The sequence below is a fragment of the Drosophila hydei genome, unplaced genomic scaffold, assembly GCF_003285905.1.
Source record: "Drosophila hydei strain 15085-1641.00,03,60 unplaced genomic scaffold, DhydRS2 tig00000383-arrow-arrow-pilon, whole genome shotgun sequence".
NCBI classification, from domain to species: domain Eukaryota; kingdom Metazoa; phylum Arthropoda; class Insecta; order Diptera; family Drosophilidae; genus Drosophila; species Drosophila hydei.
Window position 1 is genome coordinate 303,040 of NW_022045721.1, and position 14,997 is coordinate 318,036.

Here is a 14,997-nt window from a genome sequence, read left to right on the forward strand (position 1 = left end):
CGAGTCGCAGGACTAAGTTGCGTTGTAACAGCAGCAGCTCTATGTCTTCACCAGAGCTCAGACACGAATTTAATTGAATTGAGTCATCCAACAGTTGTCTGAAAGCCGTGATGTCAGTACGGTTGTTTATTAGCCTTGGGCTTGGCCTGATATTAGAACCATCAATGTGCAGCTCAGCGATGAGGTAAAAGTATGCTGTACTATTGTTCAGGCATGAACATACTGTAGTATATTTAATAACATATTAATAAGACCCAAGTGAGACTGTCAACAGGAAAAAAGTAAACGAGTAAAATATTTTATTTTGTTTAAATTATTTGTGTCGCTAAGATAAGCTCTTCGAGATCGGTCGCGTCGCGCATTGTAAAGAACTCACTGATCCAATACTATTGCTAATTCGCTTGCTAAAAATAGCACAAGTCATAAACTTTTTGGGCGAGTCCTTGTGCAGTGTCGGCAGCCAGACAAAAAAAAAAAAAAGTGTACTGAGACAAGACTGCACTCGTTGCCCGTTTGGGCTAAGCATTCATCATATTCTAAATTATATTATCATTATATAAATCAAAATGGATAAAAACCTTTCTTCTAACACTCAGCTTCGAAACAAGCCGATTGATTACGAAAGAATGTACCAAATGGCTGGTAAAACTCCGTTGCAACTAAGGACTGAGTTTAATAATAACCAACGCCTATCACGTGCTGACGCTCAGAACCTCAGCACGACAACAACAACCACTTCAACTGCTGCAATCTGTAGCGCGATCCCTAGCGGAAGCATGACTAGTCATGCAGCCCGCTTCCCAACTGCCTCCTCAAAAATTGACGCTCCAAAGCTCACAGGAGCTGCTACAAAACTGGCGGCGGCCCAAAATATGCTAAAAACTAAGAGGAAGAAACCTCTTTCTCCCCATAATAGTTGTAAAAGAGCAAACGGAGATATGGTCTCACACTCCGCTTCAGCTAACATGGCAAAATCCACCAACAGATTTGCTTTACTAGACACGGACATGGATGTTACTTCCGAAAGCGATGATGAAGTGAATTCCAAAAGCACAAGAGCACGCCCAACGTCTGATGCAACTGATGCAGTCAACAACCCTCAACATGAGGAACCGAGCAATAACAAACAGCCTATCCGCTCACCAAAGCCACCGCAAATTGTTGTGAGTATCACTGATCTTAATGATCTATTTGAGGTCATTAGTGAAGTCACTAGTATTGACAACGTGGCAGTCAAAGTCAACCAAGGAGTTACGGCAAGAATATTTCCAAAAGACAGCGACACTTACAGAGCTATTGTAAGTCATTTTGATACAATAGGAATTGAGTTCCATACATATCAGCTGAAGGAAGAAAAACCTTACAGAATTGTGGTAAGGGGGCTTCACCATAGCACTTTGAACAAAGAAATAATTGCCAGTTTTAAAAAATATGGTTTTGATGCTCTGCAAGTACACAACCCAAGATCAAGGACAAACAGGGATGAAAAACTAAATATATTCTTTATAAATATCAAACCATGCAACAAAATTAATGAAGTATACAATATAAAAACACTTTGCCGCCAAATGGTGAGAGTAGAAAGGATGCGCAAAAGTTCTGAAACTGTCATATGTACACGTTGCCAGGATTATGGACATACAGCCAAATACTGCCGCCGACATCCTAACTGTGCGCGTTATGGCGGGGACCATTCCACAAACCTATGTACACGTTCAAAAGATGAATCGCCTACCTGCATTCACTGTGGAGGTAGCCACATGGCAAGCTACAAAGGTTGCCAGTGGTACCAGGAGTTCTATAGACGATCAATGGGCTCTTCAATGATCAAGAAGAAGCAAGCAAGGACGCAACAGCCACAACGAAAACAACAACCAACTCGCCAGCAACCGCAACAGCTTCCTAATACTTCCAGAATCGGAACATTCAAGCGCAAGTCCAGATAGCTTAACCTACTGGTAATAACTCACAGCAGCAGCACCTAGTTGACGTCCAATCTCTATTGGAGCAACAACAACAGTTTTTGAAATGGCAACAAGAGCTGCAAGTGCAGCAGCAGCAACAATTTCTCTTGTGACTTCAGGCGCAACAACGTGAACAACAACAACAAAACAAGAAAAACAGCAAACGTCTAGAAGGGCTCGAAAAAATGGTCTACGATATGGCCAGCATGCTAAGGCAATGGACTGGGGATTCATCGACTCACCAGCTTCATAACAACGCCTCTGACTCACAATGAAATCACTAAAGATTCTCATATGGAATGTCAATGGCATTGCAGGAAAAGCCAGAGATGTGGAACTATTCGCGCACAACAACAACGTCGACATTCTATTATTAAATGAGATCAGACTGAATCGCGGAGATACAATCAAAATTTATGGTTATACCTTTCATCCGGCTTACAAACCTTCAAGTCACAACCATGGTATGGGAGGAGCGGCTATATTCGTTAGAAGTTCTCTCCGCCACTTCCCACAAAGGGTTATTGAAACTCCAAACATACAAATGTCTGCAATCAAAGTTACCACAGGATTGGGAGACATTGAATTTTGCGCCATATACTGTCCACCAAGGAACGGAATAGAAGAAAGGCAATTCAGCGACATACTCGCTTCTTGCGGCCAAAGGTATCTTATTGGTGGTGACTGGAATGCGCGACATTGGCTGTGGGGAGATACCTATAATTCACCTAGGGGCAGAGAACTAGCAGAAGCCATCACAGCCAGAGGCTCTAATATTCTTGCAACAGGATCACCAACTAGATACCCATATATATCCAGTCACACACCCTCTTGTATTGATTTTGCATTATACCATGGGATACAGGATCACCTAACAAATATCTACGAAAACTGGGACTTAGATTCTGACCATTTAGCTCTCATCGCTGAGCTGCACATTGATGGTTCTAATATCAGGCCAAGCCCAAGGCTAATAAACAACCGTACTGACATCACGGCTTTCAGACAACTGTTGGATGACTCAATTCAATTAAATTCGTGTTTGAGCTCTGGTGAAGACATCGAGAACGCGGTTGATCTTCTGTCGGAGAACATATATAGAGCTGCTGCTGCTACAACGCCGCTTAATCCTGCGACTCGTCCTAATTACGGTATTGTATTAACTAGAGAGGCCAAAGAGCTTATCAGAACAAAAAGGCGCCTTCGGAGAAGAGCAATTCGATCACAAGATCCTTGGGACCGAATTTTGTGGAACCGTGCAGCAAGACAGCTACGTAACCTTTTAAGGGAACTCAGAGGTGATTTCTTCGAGCAAAAACTGGCTTCCATGGACTACACAATAGATGCAAACTACTCTCTATGGAAATGCACAAAATCGCTCAAACGACAACCATTTAGACAGGTACCTGCCCGATGCCCCAGTGGCGAACTTGCTAAATGCGAATTGGAACAGGCTAACGCATTCGGATACCATCTAGAGGATCGTTTTACTCCGTTTAATTATGCTACGATTGAGCAGACCATGGATACACATCTCAATTTGGAGACCCCATAACAGATGTCCCTGCCTATTCAGCCAATAAGCATCGAAGAAATAACTGAAGCGAAACTATTGCCGAAAAACAAAGCACCTGGAATAGACAAGATTTGCAATGCTACGCTGAAGGCTTTGCCTACTAGAGCGCTGCTTTACATTGAAATAATTTTTAATGCCATCATCAGGCTCCAAGTGTTCCCAAGGCAATGGAAATTAGCTGCGATATTGATGATTCATAAGCCGGGCAAACCGGAAGAGGACCCAGAGTCATATCGGCCTATAAGCCTACTCCCCGCTCTGTCTAAACTTTGGGAGCGGACCATTGCCAATCGCATTAATGCCATAATAAGACAGTCTAATATCTTACCGGATCACCAATTTGGATTTCTGGAGGCATACGGAACAGTGGAACAAGTTCACAGGTTGGTGAAACACATTCTGCAGGCTTTTGATGACTCAGAATACTCCAACGCTGTCTTCATTGACATGCAGCAAGCGTGTCCCGTACCATGGCCTCTTAAGGTCTTATCTAGAAGGCCGTGAGCTTAAAGTCAAGGTAAAGGATACACTTTCGTCCACATATTCTATAAGAGCAGGAGTGCCGCAGGGCAGTGTTCTTGATCGTCCTCTCAACATATGTTGCAATCATCTATAACTCTAAAAGTCTTTTTGAAGCAAGAACTGGACTACAAAGGTATCTTGATACTCTCGCTGATTGGTGGAAGCGGTGGAATCTAAAAGTCAACCCGCTAAAAACCCTTGCTTTTTGGCATCACACTGGACAGGCGTCTCACCTTTGGGCCGCACCTCAAATCTGCGATGAAAAAATATCGTCACAGACTGCAGCAACCGCGATGGCTCAACAATAAAAAGAGCACCTTACCGCTGCGATGCAAAAGAGCTGTCTACGTGCGGTGTATCCTATCGATATGGCTCTATGGAGTGTAAATCTGGGGAATTGCTGCCAAATCCAATTACAAAAGGGTACAGGTATTGCAGAATCGAGTACTACGACAGATAACCAACTCTCCCTGGTATATACGCGGCTCAACACTCCATAGAGACCTCAAGAGATCTGCCTACTGTCGAAAAGCAGATTGGTAAATATACAATCAGATACTCGGAAAGATTACAACGACACCGAAGCCTACTTCCAAGAGGTCTCGTCCCTGTAAGACCCCCAAAACTATCGACTTCACATTATGAGGAAATGTGACTGAGGTTTGACCCTAATTTCATTTATATACATGTAAAGTTAAGGTACTCAATTTGATTGTACAGCTTCTTAATAAAAAAAAAAACAGAGTAAGGCCTAGCTGTAAAGCACAATACGCGTCAATACTCGCTAAACGAAAATATCACCTGTAGTAAATAGTTCCTTTTGGATACGCTTAAGAGTCATGAAAAACACGAGACGGTCAGAGTCGGTCGACCGATTTCTTTTAGGGCAATAAGAATCTTACAACAACTTATACTAACACGTCTTCACTTGGCGGCTGTCGATTACAGACTTGGGCTGCAGGCTGCATGTTGATCTCTATCATTTCTCTCTTAAATATTATACCAAGTATGCTAAACATTATAGTTAAACACGGAACCTGAAATTTGATGAACAAAATTTACCGCGATAAAGTGTAAAAGAGGATTGTGAGGAGAACTACCACGAATCCACGGCTCTTCTAATAAAAAAGTACTGCTCAACCCAAACTTTTGAGACAGACCTTATAAGTTTCACACCTGAAATCCCTGTTCCCACACCTTGGCCGAACACTACAAACTACTAATAACGCACATACAATACGTTACAAAGTTCACAAAATCAGAACCAACGTAATCACCAGACTCAATATATTTTAACCAGCTAGTCTCTTCCTATCAGTGTAAGGTGGGGAGCGAAATGTTGTTGAAACTTTCTGACGACGAAATAATCCCATCCCCATACAATTAACCATGAGTACATCGTCCCCAAAAAACGTGATGCATCAGGACAAAAAAATAACGAATGATTATAAATTAGGGAAGCTTTAGTAAAAAACAGATGCAGATTGTGTTAGCACATTAAGGTAACAACAAAATATCAAAAACTTATAAAAAAAGTTCATTGCGGCAAATTACTCTTAAAGTATCTGATATAGAAAAGAAACTTTTCTCCGTAAACAATAGAAAATATGACTTTACACGACTCTTCCTTCGTACTCAAGAACATAGCCTCAATGTTTCAGAGAACTTGTGATGACATTATTTGTAAGTATATCAGAAAGATGTGCTTCATTTATATTGACGACATAATAATTTTCAGCAAAAGTAATATTTCACATGCGAACAGGAATTCAATATAAAGTGTCGGTTGGGTAAATGCGACTTCTTCAAAACTAGACTATGGTTCTTTTCGATTTGTCATCTCTGACAAAGGCATAGAAACCCTAGTCAAAAATGAAAAGTCTAGGATCCTTAATTTTACTAACCAGCTTCTTTGGAAGCTTTATAAAAGACTTCGCTAAGCTGGGACATCTCACTTTACCTTACCTCGAATTAAAATGGCAAGACTGACTTGTATCCAAAAATCAATCGGCGAAAAAAGTTATTGTTCTCAATAATGAGGTTATCGAAACTTTCAAATAAGGTAATACCCAGATTTCAGCAAGGAATTTTATTTGACAACAGATGCACCTAACTTTGCTATCGGCGCTGTTCCAGAACAATCGACCTTATTGCTTTCATTCAAGAACACTCGCGAAACCAGAAGAGAACTACGCCATTCATGAGGGGAAATGTTGCCAAATATTTACGCTTTAATAGATTTCAAGATTTATCTTTACAGTAAAGTAAAGGTGAAAATATACACTGTTATCAATCAGGTAGAATTAGTATTGCAGTTGATGCGCTATTACGAATCCCTGTATCAATAATATCGGGTCAGTAAACTTCAACTAATATAACAATATAATAGAAGTTAAAAATAATAATATGGTAAATGTATAATTAACTAATTTATTTACTATAATAAAACGATTTATATATTGAACAAAAATTGTTAGAACTATAGTAATATAATGTTAAAATATGTAACAAAGCAAATAACTCCAATGGAAAGACAACAAATAAAGATTCTTTCTCTCAAAGCACTCGTAGACCTGCATATCGAAAACATAAACAAGTAAGAAATCCAGTCGCAAATGGGGCTGGGATCAGGTTATCTCTTAGAGTAGAGCTTTCTAACTCGTTTTTTTATTAGTTTTAAGCATCCAATTTTTAACTCAATGGGTTCAGGGTAAAAATTGTAAGAAATAGTAATAAAAGAAAGCATATTTTTTTTTGTTTTTCGTTTGTTTATTATGCTCAATTATATTATATATATATATATATATATATATATAGTTACGCATGCGATTATATATCAGTTAGCTTGTTGTTATTTTTGGTTTACAAATATTCATGATTGCTTCTTATGTAATTTATATGCATTTTATTTAACAAATATGTCCACATACATGTTTATGTATATACACGCATATGTATACATATAAATAGGTATGAATAATTTACACCACAAAAAAACAATAATTAATTATTCTCTTATATATTTGCTCAATTTCTTTTGCTTTTTATAATATTTGCTTGCTGCGATATTTGTTTTTGCTATTCTTTTGTGTTGCGTGGTTTTTAGTGCTGATCCAAAAATGCTCGTGCTGGGGCTCATTGCTGGATGTACCTTGGGCGGCTGAAGCTGTCTTTTATATAGATATATATTTTTTTGGTTTTTCATATTTTTTAGATTTGTTTGTTTGGTTTTTGTATTGGTGGGCGTGCAAGTGGCCAGTGGCACTCCACCCACCAGATCAAACCAAAATGCAAATAAGTTACTTGACAATTTTTCTATATTTTAAGCATATTATGTTAATAAATAATTATGAATAATTAATTACATGTAATTCATTATTCATATATTTGTCTCTGCCAAGCGATTATTTTACATCGAAATGTCAAATTGTCTGTTTCTATTGGACGTTTGCATATATATGTTATATGTAGTATATATTTTATATGTAAGTTTGCATATATATATTTACTACTTACATTTATTTTTGTCATTCTAACAACTTGTTTTACGAGTAGTAGCACAATTTTTGGACGAAAATGGTTGTGGAAATCGAAGCGATGTGTGTGTATGTGCGCGAGTGTATGTGTGTGTCAGCCAAAGATATTTTAATCAAGTTGAGAAATTTTACAAATTGACAAAATAAATATATGTATATCGCTGACTAATTTATATTGAGTATTGGGGTGTACTAAAAAGATATACACATGTTGCATATAGCATTATGAATATGTATGTGTAGGCATGTTTCTGAGATTTATTTGATTTACATTAATTGTTAGTATAACATTAATTTGAAGAACCGTTAAGAAGCGTTTCGTTATGAAAGCAGAAGAAATGATATTCAAAAGGATAAACCAATGACAACTGCATATGGAAGTCCTCCAGTGTTGTTAAATTCGTGCCAAAATCGAGGTTTGACAGCGAGAAAGTAGCTTTGACCGATTGCGTCGTAGTGGTCGTGGGAACTGAACGTGGCATTAGCATGAGATTCAGTCGGCATATGAAAAGAAAATAGACAACATAAAACGCTCTAAGCGTGTTTAAATAATATCAAGTAAAATGCAGTCTGAAATGCCAATATGAAATGCATGTATAAATATGACTTGCTGCAGAGGAGTGGTTGGTATAACGTATATGCATTGAAGTTAATTTTTATATAAAACAGGTTCATATATATGTGAATGTGTCTGTGTGTATTTGTGATGGTATATTAAAAAAAGCAATGCCGTCTATATGAGTTATGAGCTATGAAGCTGACTTGCGCACGTTCTTCTTCTTTATAAATGTATGTGTAACGGTATACGTTTAGTACTGCGGCGCGGCATATATAGTATAGTGACGTGGCATGGTACGGTATATGCGACTGTCAGAGAGCGGGAGGCTTGAGGGTTGGCAAAGGCATTGTAAACTATCATTGTATTCTGTACGCTGCTTAACTAAGCTAAGGACGTTTTCGCAAAAAGGTCATCTTGTTTATATTGATATATATATATATATATATATATATATATATATATATATATATATATATATATATATATATATATATATATATATATATTATATTTTACCCGAAAAATTGCATAGGATTCGCAACTCCCTGCTCATTATTAACTATTTGCTCTTAGCTTTGCAAACAGGCGTGCAATTTCTTTCAATTTATATAGTTTTACTTTGATACTTTCTTTGTTTTTTTTTTTTATTGTTTTCTTTTAATATATTAATATATTTGTTATTTGTTTGCATCTCATGTATTGGAACAAAAGGTTTACGCATGTCATTCGATATACTTTTTTTTAACTTCTCCTTTTTTTTTAACTTGCCTAATTTTAAGTCAAGCGAAGTGAAATTAATTAGAACGTTTTCAATATATATATATATATATATATATATATATATATATATATATATATAGAAAGGGAGAGAGAGAAAACGTTGTAATTAATTCTAATTCGCTATTCTGCCGATTGATATCGTTTAAATATATATGGGGTTCTCCTGGCCGGTTAACAAACGGAACATTGAAGTGGGCATTGTTTTCATCAGAATCTGTTAACGATAAGAAGGATTAGACTCACTGCTTCGTTGGATCTGCACTCTGCTTATACCTCGCCCACCGATGTGGCCAACAAATTGACGATCTTCTCATGAGGTACAGCCACTACGCTCTGGTTGTTGATCTCAATGATTCGATGACCGACACGAACGCCACCCCGCTCCGCAATGCCACCACGCAGCAGACTGCAGATCTAAGGCGAAATATTCAAAATATTAATTACTGCACAGTATATCGTTTCGTTTTCGTTTGGTCTATTTTTTTTTTTTGAATATGAGTCGTTTCTAAAATCACAAACCTACACACAGTGTTTCGCAATTTTCGCTCGACACAGTTTTCTCAATTTCAGCAGCAAAGACAGGAAGCCAACATTTGGCAACGCTCTTTTCACATCGCTTGAACGGACCTGACTCTACGTCACCGAATTAAGTTTCGATCAGTGCTCACACTGTTTTTGTCACAAGCGATGAAAGTGTGGTAGCTGCTGAAACCTAACGAGATTCGAAGCCGTTCTCTGAATCTAGCCCTCTCCTTGTAACCAAAACCCTTTAAAGAATTATTTCATATACACTTCTCGTCATTATGTTAGCGGCCCCTTTTATACCGCGATCCCATTACAAACGGCAAATCAGAGTATAATGGTTTTGTGCAAATGTATGTTACAGGCAGAAGGAGACGTGGCAGACCCCATAAAGTATATATAGTAAGGAGCAAAAGTGTTTCCATAGTTGACACTGAACTTTCTGAGTCAATAATATCCAACCGAATAAACCAAATCAAAAAAAATTTCTTTTCCAATAATATGTATTTAATTCTTAACAAATTGCCGTATTTAACAAAAACAAAAGTTAATCAGTAAAATATTCAAACAAAGAAAACTGAAACAAAACGCATGTGTATAATTTTGCACCTTCAGTGAAAAAATTAAATATGATTCAAAATTAATATTTTGTCCACAGACCTTTATTAGCTATTACACTTTTTATTCGGTTTGGCATACTCTCAACCAACTTTTCTATGGTTTCCTTTGGAACTCGGTTCCACTTCAGTTCTACACGCTTCTTTGGCACGACCTTTGGATCGTTTAGGTTGGATGGCATTGATTGATATTGCCCGAGCCGTCGCTTTACGATTGACCACAGGTCTCAATCGGATTGAGGTCGGAACTCCATCAGCATAAAATCTTGGTTTTATAACCATTCGCGGACAATTTTGGCAGTGTGCTTCGGATCTTGTTGAAAAATGATTTCCGTTACGGAAATTCCATTATATTAATCTTGGTCAGGACGACAAGCCGAGTCGATTGAGTCCTGTCCCTAGCTCTTATAGATGCTGAGATCGACGCGTTCGCACATACGAGCAGACGGACAGACAGACAGGCATGCAGACACACAGAGGGACAGGGCTAAATCGACTTGGCTTGTCGTCCTGATCAAAAATATATATTATTTATGGGGTCTGCCACGCATCCTTTTACCTGTTACATACATTTGCACAAAACCATTATATCCTGATTTCCCATTTTCAATGGGATCAGAGTATAAAAACAGGGCGCTAACCTAATAACGAGAAGCGCATGCTTAATCCCGAAAACGTTCTAGGCAATCTGAAAGATCCAAAATTTAGTGCTAATAGTGCCACGCAAGGCTGGCACTCGCCGGTGGAACTATTTTTACACAGACCAATCTGCCTTGGCCTTGCAGTTTCCGCTATTTAACTAGTGAACGCAATGGGCGAAGCAGAACTGAATCATCTGAATCTGGATGTCAAAAATTCACACAGCTATACAATACTATATCCCCAAATATCTAAAATAAATAGTTAAGAGCTATTTCAGAGGAAGAACACTTCTGAGGGTCCCCGAACTCATCTACTGTCAGTTGGAGTCCCCCAAGGATCAGTGCTGGAGCCTGTGTTATGAACTGCAATGTATGGCGGTTGACTGCACCTTGATCTGCCGCAGACTCGGCCTTTCCATAGGAAAGGAGCTTAAAAATATAGAGGATATGTGTAGCTCAAGTTGCAGAAACGGTCTGTTAGTCCGTCAGATAGTTAGTAAATCAGCAAGTCAATCAAAGCAAAAGTCAATATTTATCAGTGAATCAATAAAATATGCAAGTTACTGTCTCAATCACTATTTTATTGCTTTTATTACTCACCACGCCATTTTGCACGCTGAAACCCAGTTGATATTTGGTCTCTGGACGCTTGATTTTGACCTCGACGACTGGCGCACAGGGCACAACAGTGAATTTGACAACGGTTTGGTTTTTAGTATTCTTGATGTATGTCTGGCAAGTGGAGAGCGGTAGTCCGACCAGGCTTAGGCCGTTTATGGCGATCAGCTGATCGCCAATATTCAACTGGCCGCAACGTGCAGCAGCGCCAGAGCTCATGAGATTCGCAATGACGACTGTGGGCAGCATGGAGCCCCAACCGCTTTCGACAATAACCACACCAAGTATTTCGCCCTTGGCTTTGGGCACAACTACCTCCTTTTGTAGCTCTTTCTTGGCAAATATCTCGAGCTCGTCGCCAAAGATCTCCTGGCTGTTAAGCACCTCCTGGTAATCCATTTCCTTAACAAACCGATGATCCTCAATGCCATTAGCCTTTAAAAACTCCATGTAAGCCACTTGGAAGGCCTGCCCAATCGACTGTGCTATGAACTGCGCTTCGTCACTTTCAAACACGTGGCATATCATTTTGGGTGTGCGATTGGGTTTCGGCGCATCATCGATGTCCTGTGGCACGAAACGCCGCCGTGCCATCAGTACCACTAGATCCCCAATGTCGGCTATATAGGAGATGGTACGCAGAGCATGATCCATCATGATTTCCTTGAGATCGGTGTTCAGCACCATTATCTTCTCCGTCGAGATAAACAAATCCACCTCAGTACTGGGTTGCACATCGCCATCGGGTGCCTGATTCGAACAATTAGAAAATGTTACTATTAAGTATCTATATATTTCGTTTCGATATTAATATGGACTTTGCTTAGCTTCTAAGCATGTTGCATAAGGTAAACGAAAACTTAATTAATTTGGAGCAAATTATTTGAAATTGTGTTAATTGTTTCTATCTACTTACCAGAGCCTATGGTATACGAATTTAGCGGTTCGATCATGGATGGCAATACGTGGGTTCATTTAGCGAATTCGTCACATTCATAGCGAGCAGATCAGTTTGTTAGGTTGATGTAAATGGTAACAAATTTACGCATGAAAAAATAATCAAAAATTCCATGATTGTTCAGTATCAAGTATCTCTAGTAATAGCTAATAAAAATAAATAAATCCATGCATATTGCAAAACGCAAAAAGTAAATTCAATAAAAAACAATTACGAAAGTCGAGGTCCCCGACTAGGTGATACCTTGATCCCAGTCCTAGCTGCGCTTGCTAATATTTTCATATTACGATATTACCATTAATGTGCATCACTACTTCAAAATTAAACAAGTAAGAAAGCTCTAGTCGGGGTGCCCGACTAGGAGATAGCCTGATCCCAGTCCTCTCTGCGTTTTTTAATATTTTCCGTAGTTTGTATCGAGCATTAAAAAAATACAAATAAGAACTTACATTACCACACCAAGATTCGAACCCACATTTTGCGCATCAGCTATACCAACACTGCCACTTCATAATTAAAAAAAAAAATAAATCAATAAAAAATGTCTCATCATCGCGAGGATTGAACCCGAGCAGTCAATGCACTGCTTTCTTAAGCAGTTGCAAATTTGAATCGCAATTTCGATTCTTCGAATAGAGGACAATACACGCATTTGAATGTATGTTTGCACACGCATAGGGAAAATGCGTGCGCGTGGCGCTGCTGTCATGTGCTTTTGCAAATTGGCCAAACGTTTTGTTTAATAATTTCTGTTTTACTTAATGGATTTTAATTTTCAGCATATGATCTACATATTCTATTGGCTTCGTAGAGATGCAAACGCCTTCACATAAAGACGCAAGTTTCAACTAAACTTAAATTTTAAGAATTTGGGAAATTTTGGAGTCGGTATCCAAAATCCAACAAAAATCAAAACTGCATAAAATATACATAAAACTAAATAGAACATTTGGCTCTAGCTCTTAATACCTCCGAGATATAATTTATTAACTGCATTTCAATCATGTTTTTATTCGATAACAATTAAATGCGAATAGTTATCGAATATTTGAAACAAACTTGATCTGCGCGTGCTATACACGGTCCTACAAACAAATTTCAAGTCTCTAGCTCTTATATGCGTTTGAATCTCTACCAAGCCATTTTCATATGCTAAATTTCATTAATCCATTAAGTAAAACAGAAGTTATTAAACAAAACGTTTGGCCACTTTGCAGAAGCACATGTCAAGCAGCGCCCAGCGCACGCATTTTTCCTATGCGTGTGCACACATACATTCAAATGCTTGTATTATTTTATATTCGAAGAATCGAAATTGCGAATAAATACTGCTTGAGTTATCAGCTGCGACTTTAGTTCAAATTTGCAACTCTTCTTCTAAGCGGTGCAGTGGCAGAGGCGGTGCTCGTAAGCAGTTAGATCTGGAGTTCGAGCCCGATGCCGATGAACTATTGTTTATTGTTATATTTCTAACTATAAAGTAGCGGTTTTGGTAGACTTGATGCGCGTTGCGTAAAAATTGTGGGTTCGAATCTTGGTGTCGTAATGTCGATATTTGTTTTTTCCTTTTTTTTTTTGAATACTCGATACAAGCCACGTGAAATGTTAAAAAACGCAGATAGGCGGACTGGGATCAGGGTATCTACTAGTCGGGCATCTCGACTAGAGCCTTCTTGCTTGTTTTTGACTTAATGTACTACTTCTGATATATGTTAACGTTGTTTAATTCATGTATGGAAATTGCCATTAGATTCACTCTTCTAGTCTTCAAGTCCTCTCAACAAGTCATATATTGCTTTCAAAGCATTAAAAAGCAGAAGTTTTCTCAAACATAGTGCTTACTTTACTTGTTACACTTGTTACCCTTAAATTGTTACTTTTCTGGTTATTCACGGTTGATCGAAGTTTATATTCTTCTCAATTTTATGTTTAGATCTATGTTGAATACCTGTTTATAAATAATTATTGTACTGTTCCATAATTTGGCAAAACATTCTTGTAATCTATGCTATCAAGTGCCATTGATTTGATTTGAATTTAACGTTTTAGAACTTTGGAATTGTTATTTATGCACTTTGTATCGTTTCGTATCGTTATTCGTTATTCGTACGGGATTTATTTCAAAGCTTCCACGACAATTAACTGATTAAATTAATACTGTCCATTATTTATTTCTTTTGAGGGAAGTGGTGTTTCTACTTTAATAGTCAAAATACCACTCATAATGTGAGCTTGAAGGCCTATTCCGGGTATAAGTAGTATGTAGAAGAAGGCATTTCTTCATAATTTGAAAATTAAAGAAACTAATAACTGCAAATTTTTTCTGACACTTTTGTTTAAATTAATTATGACATTCACCATTTGGGATAGGCATAGAACCTTTGCTTAATAACTTTCACATTATTGAACGAATTTCAATGACATGATCTACATATTCGATTGAATATTTTTTAGCTGAAAGACTAGATTTGGAACTGAACATCAATTAAAAGAATTTAGCGAAATTTGGAGCCGATATTCAAAACCTAATATAAAAATTGTATAAAATAAACATAAAAGTACACTCTAACGGAATTCCGAAAATGTTTGTAATCAGTAACGTTGGGTCTACCACGCGTCCTTTTCGTGTCACATACATTTTAACAAAACTAGTATTTTTTGCTTTTGCTGTTGCTATCCAAATTAATTATTAAGGTTGAGCGTC

General features: G+C 37.9%; 1 protein-coding gene across 1 annotated transcript in view; it reads right to left on the minus strand.

Moving 5' to 3' along the window:
- Nucleotides 1-9,066: 9,066 nt before the first annotated feature.
- Nucleotides 9,067-14,997, minus strand: part of LOC111595982 — a 29,318-nt gene continuing 23,387 nt past the window's right edge. The window contains exons 10-12 of the mRNA XM_030224178.1: nucleotides 11,318-12,085; nucleotides 9,211-9,351; nucleotides 9,067-9,151 (exon numbers count right to left, since the gene is read on the minus strand). Coding sequence (XP_030080038.1) covers nucleotides 9,080-9,151; nucleotides 9,211-9,351; nucleotides 11,318-12,085 — 981 coding nt within the window. The 3' untranslated portion in view covers nucleotides 9,067-9,079. The remainder of the gene's footprint in view (nucleotides 9,152-9,210; nucleotides 9,352-11,317; nucleotides 12,086-14,997) is intronic.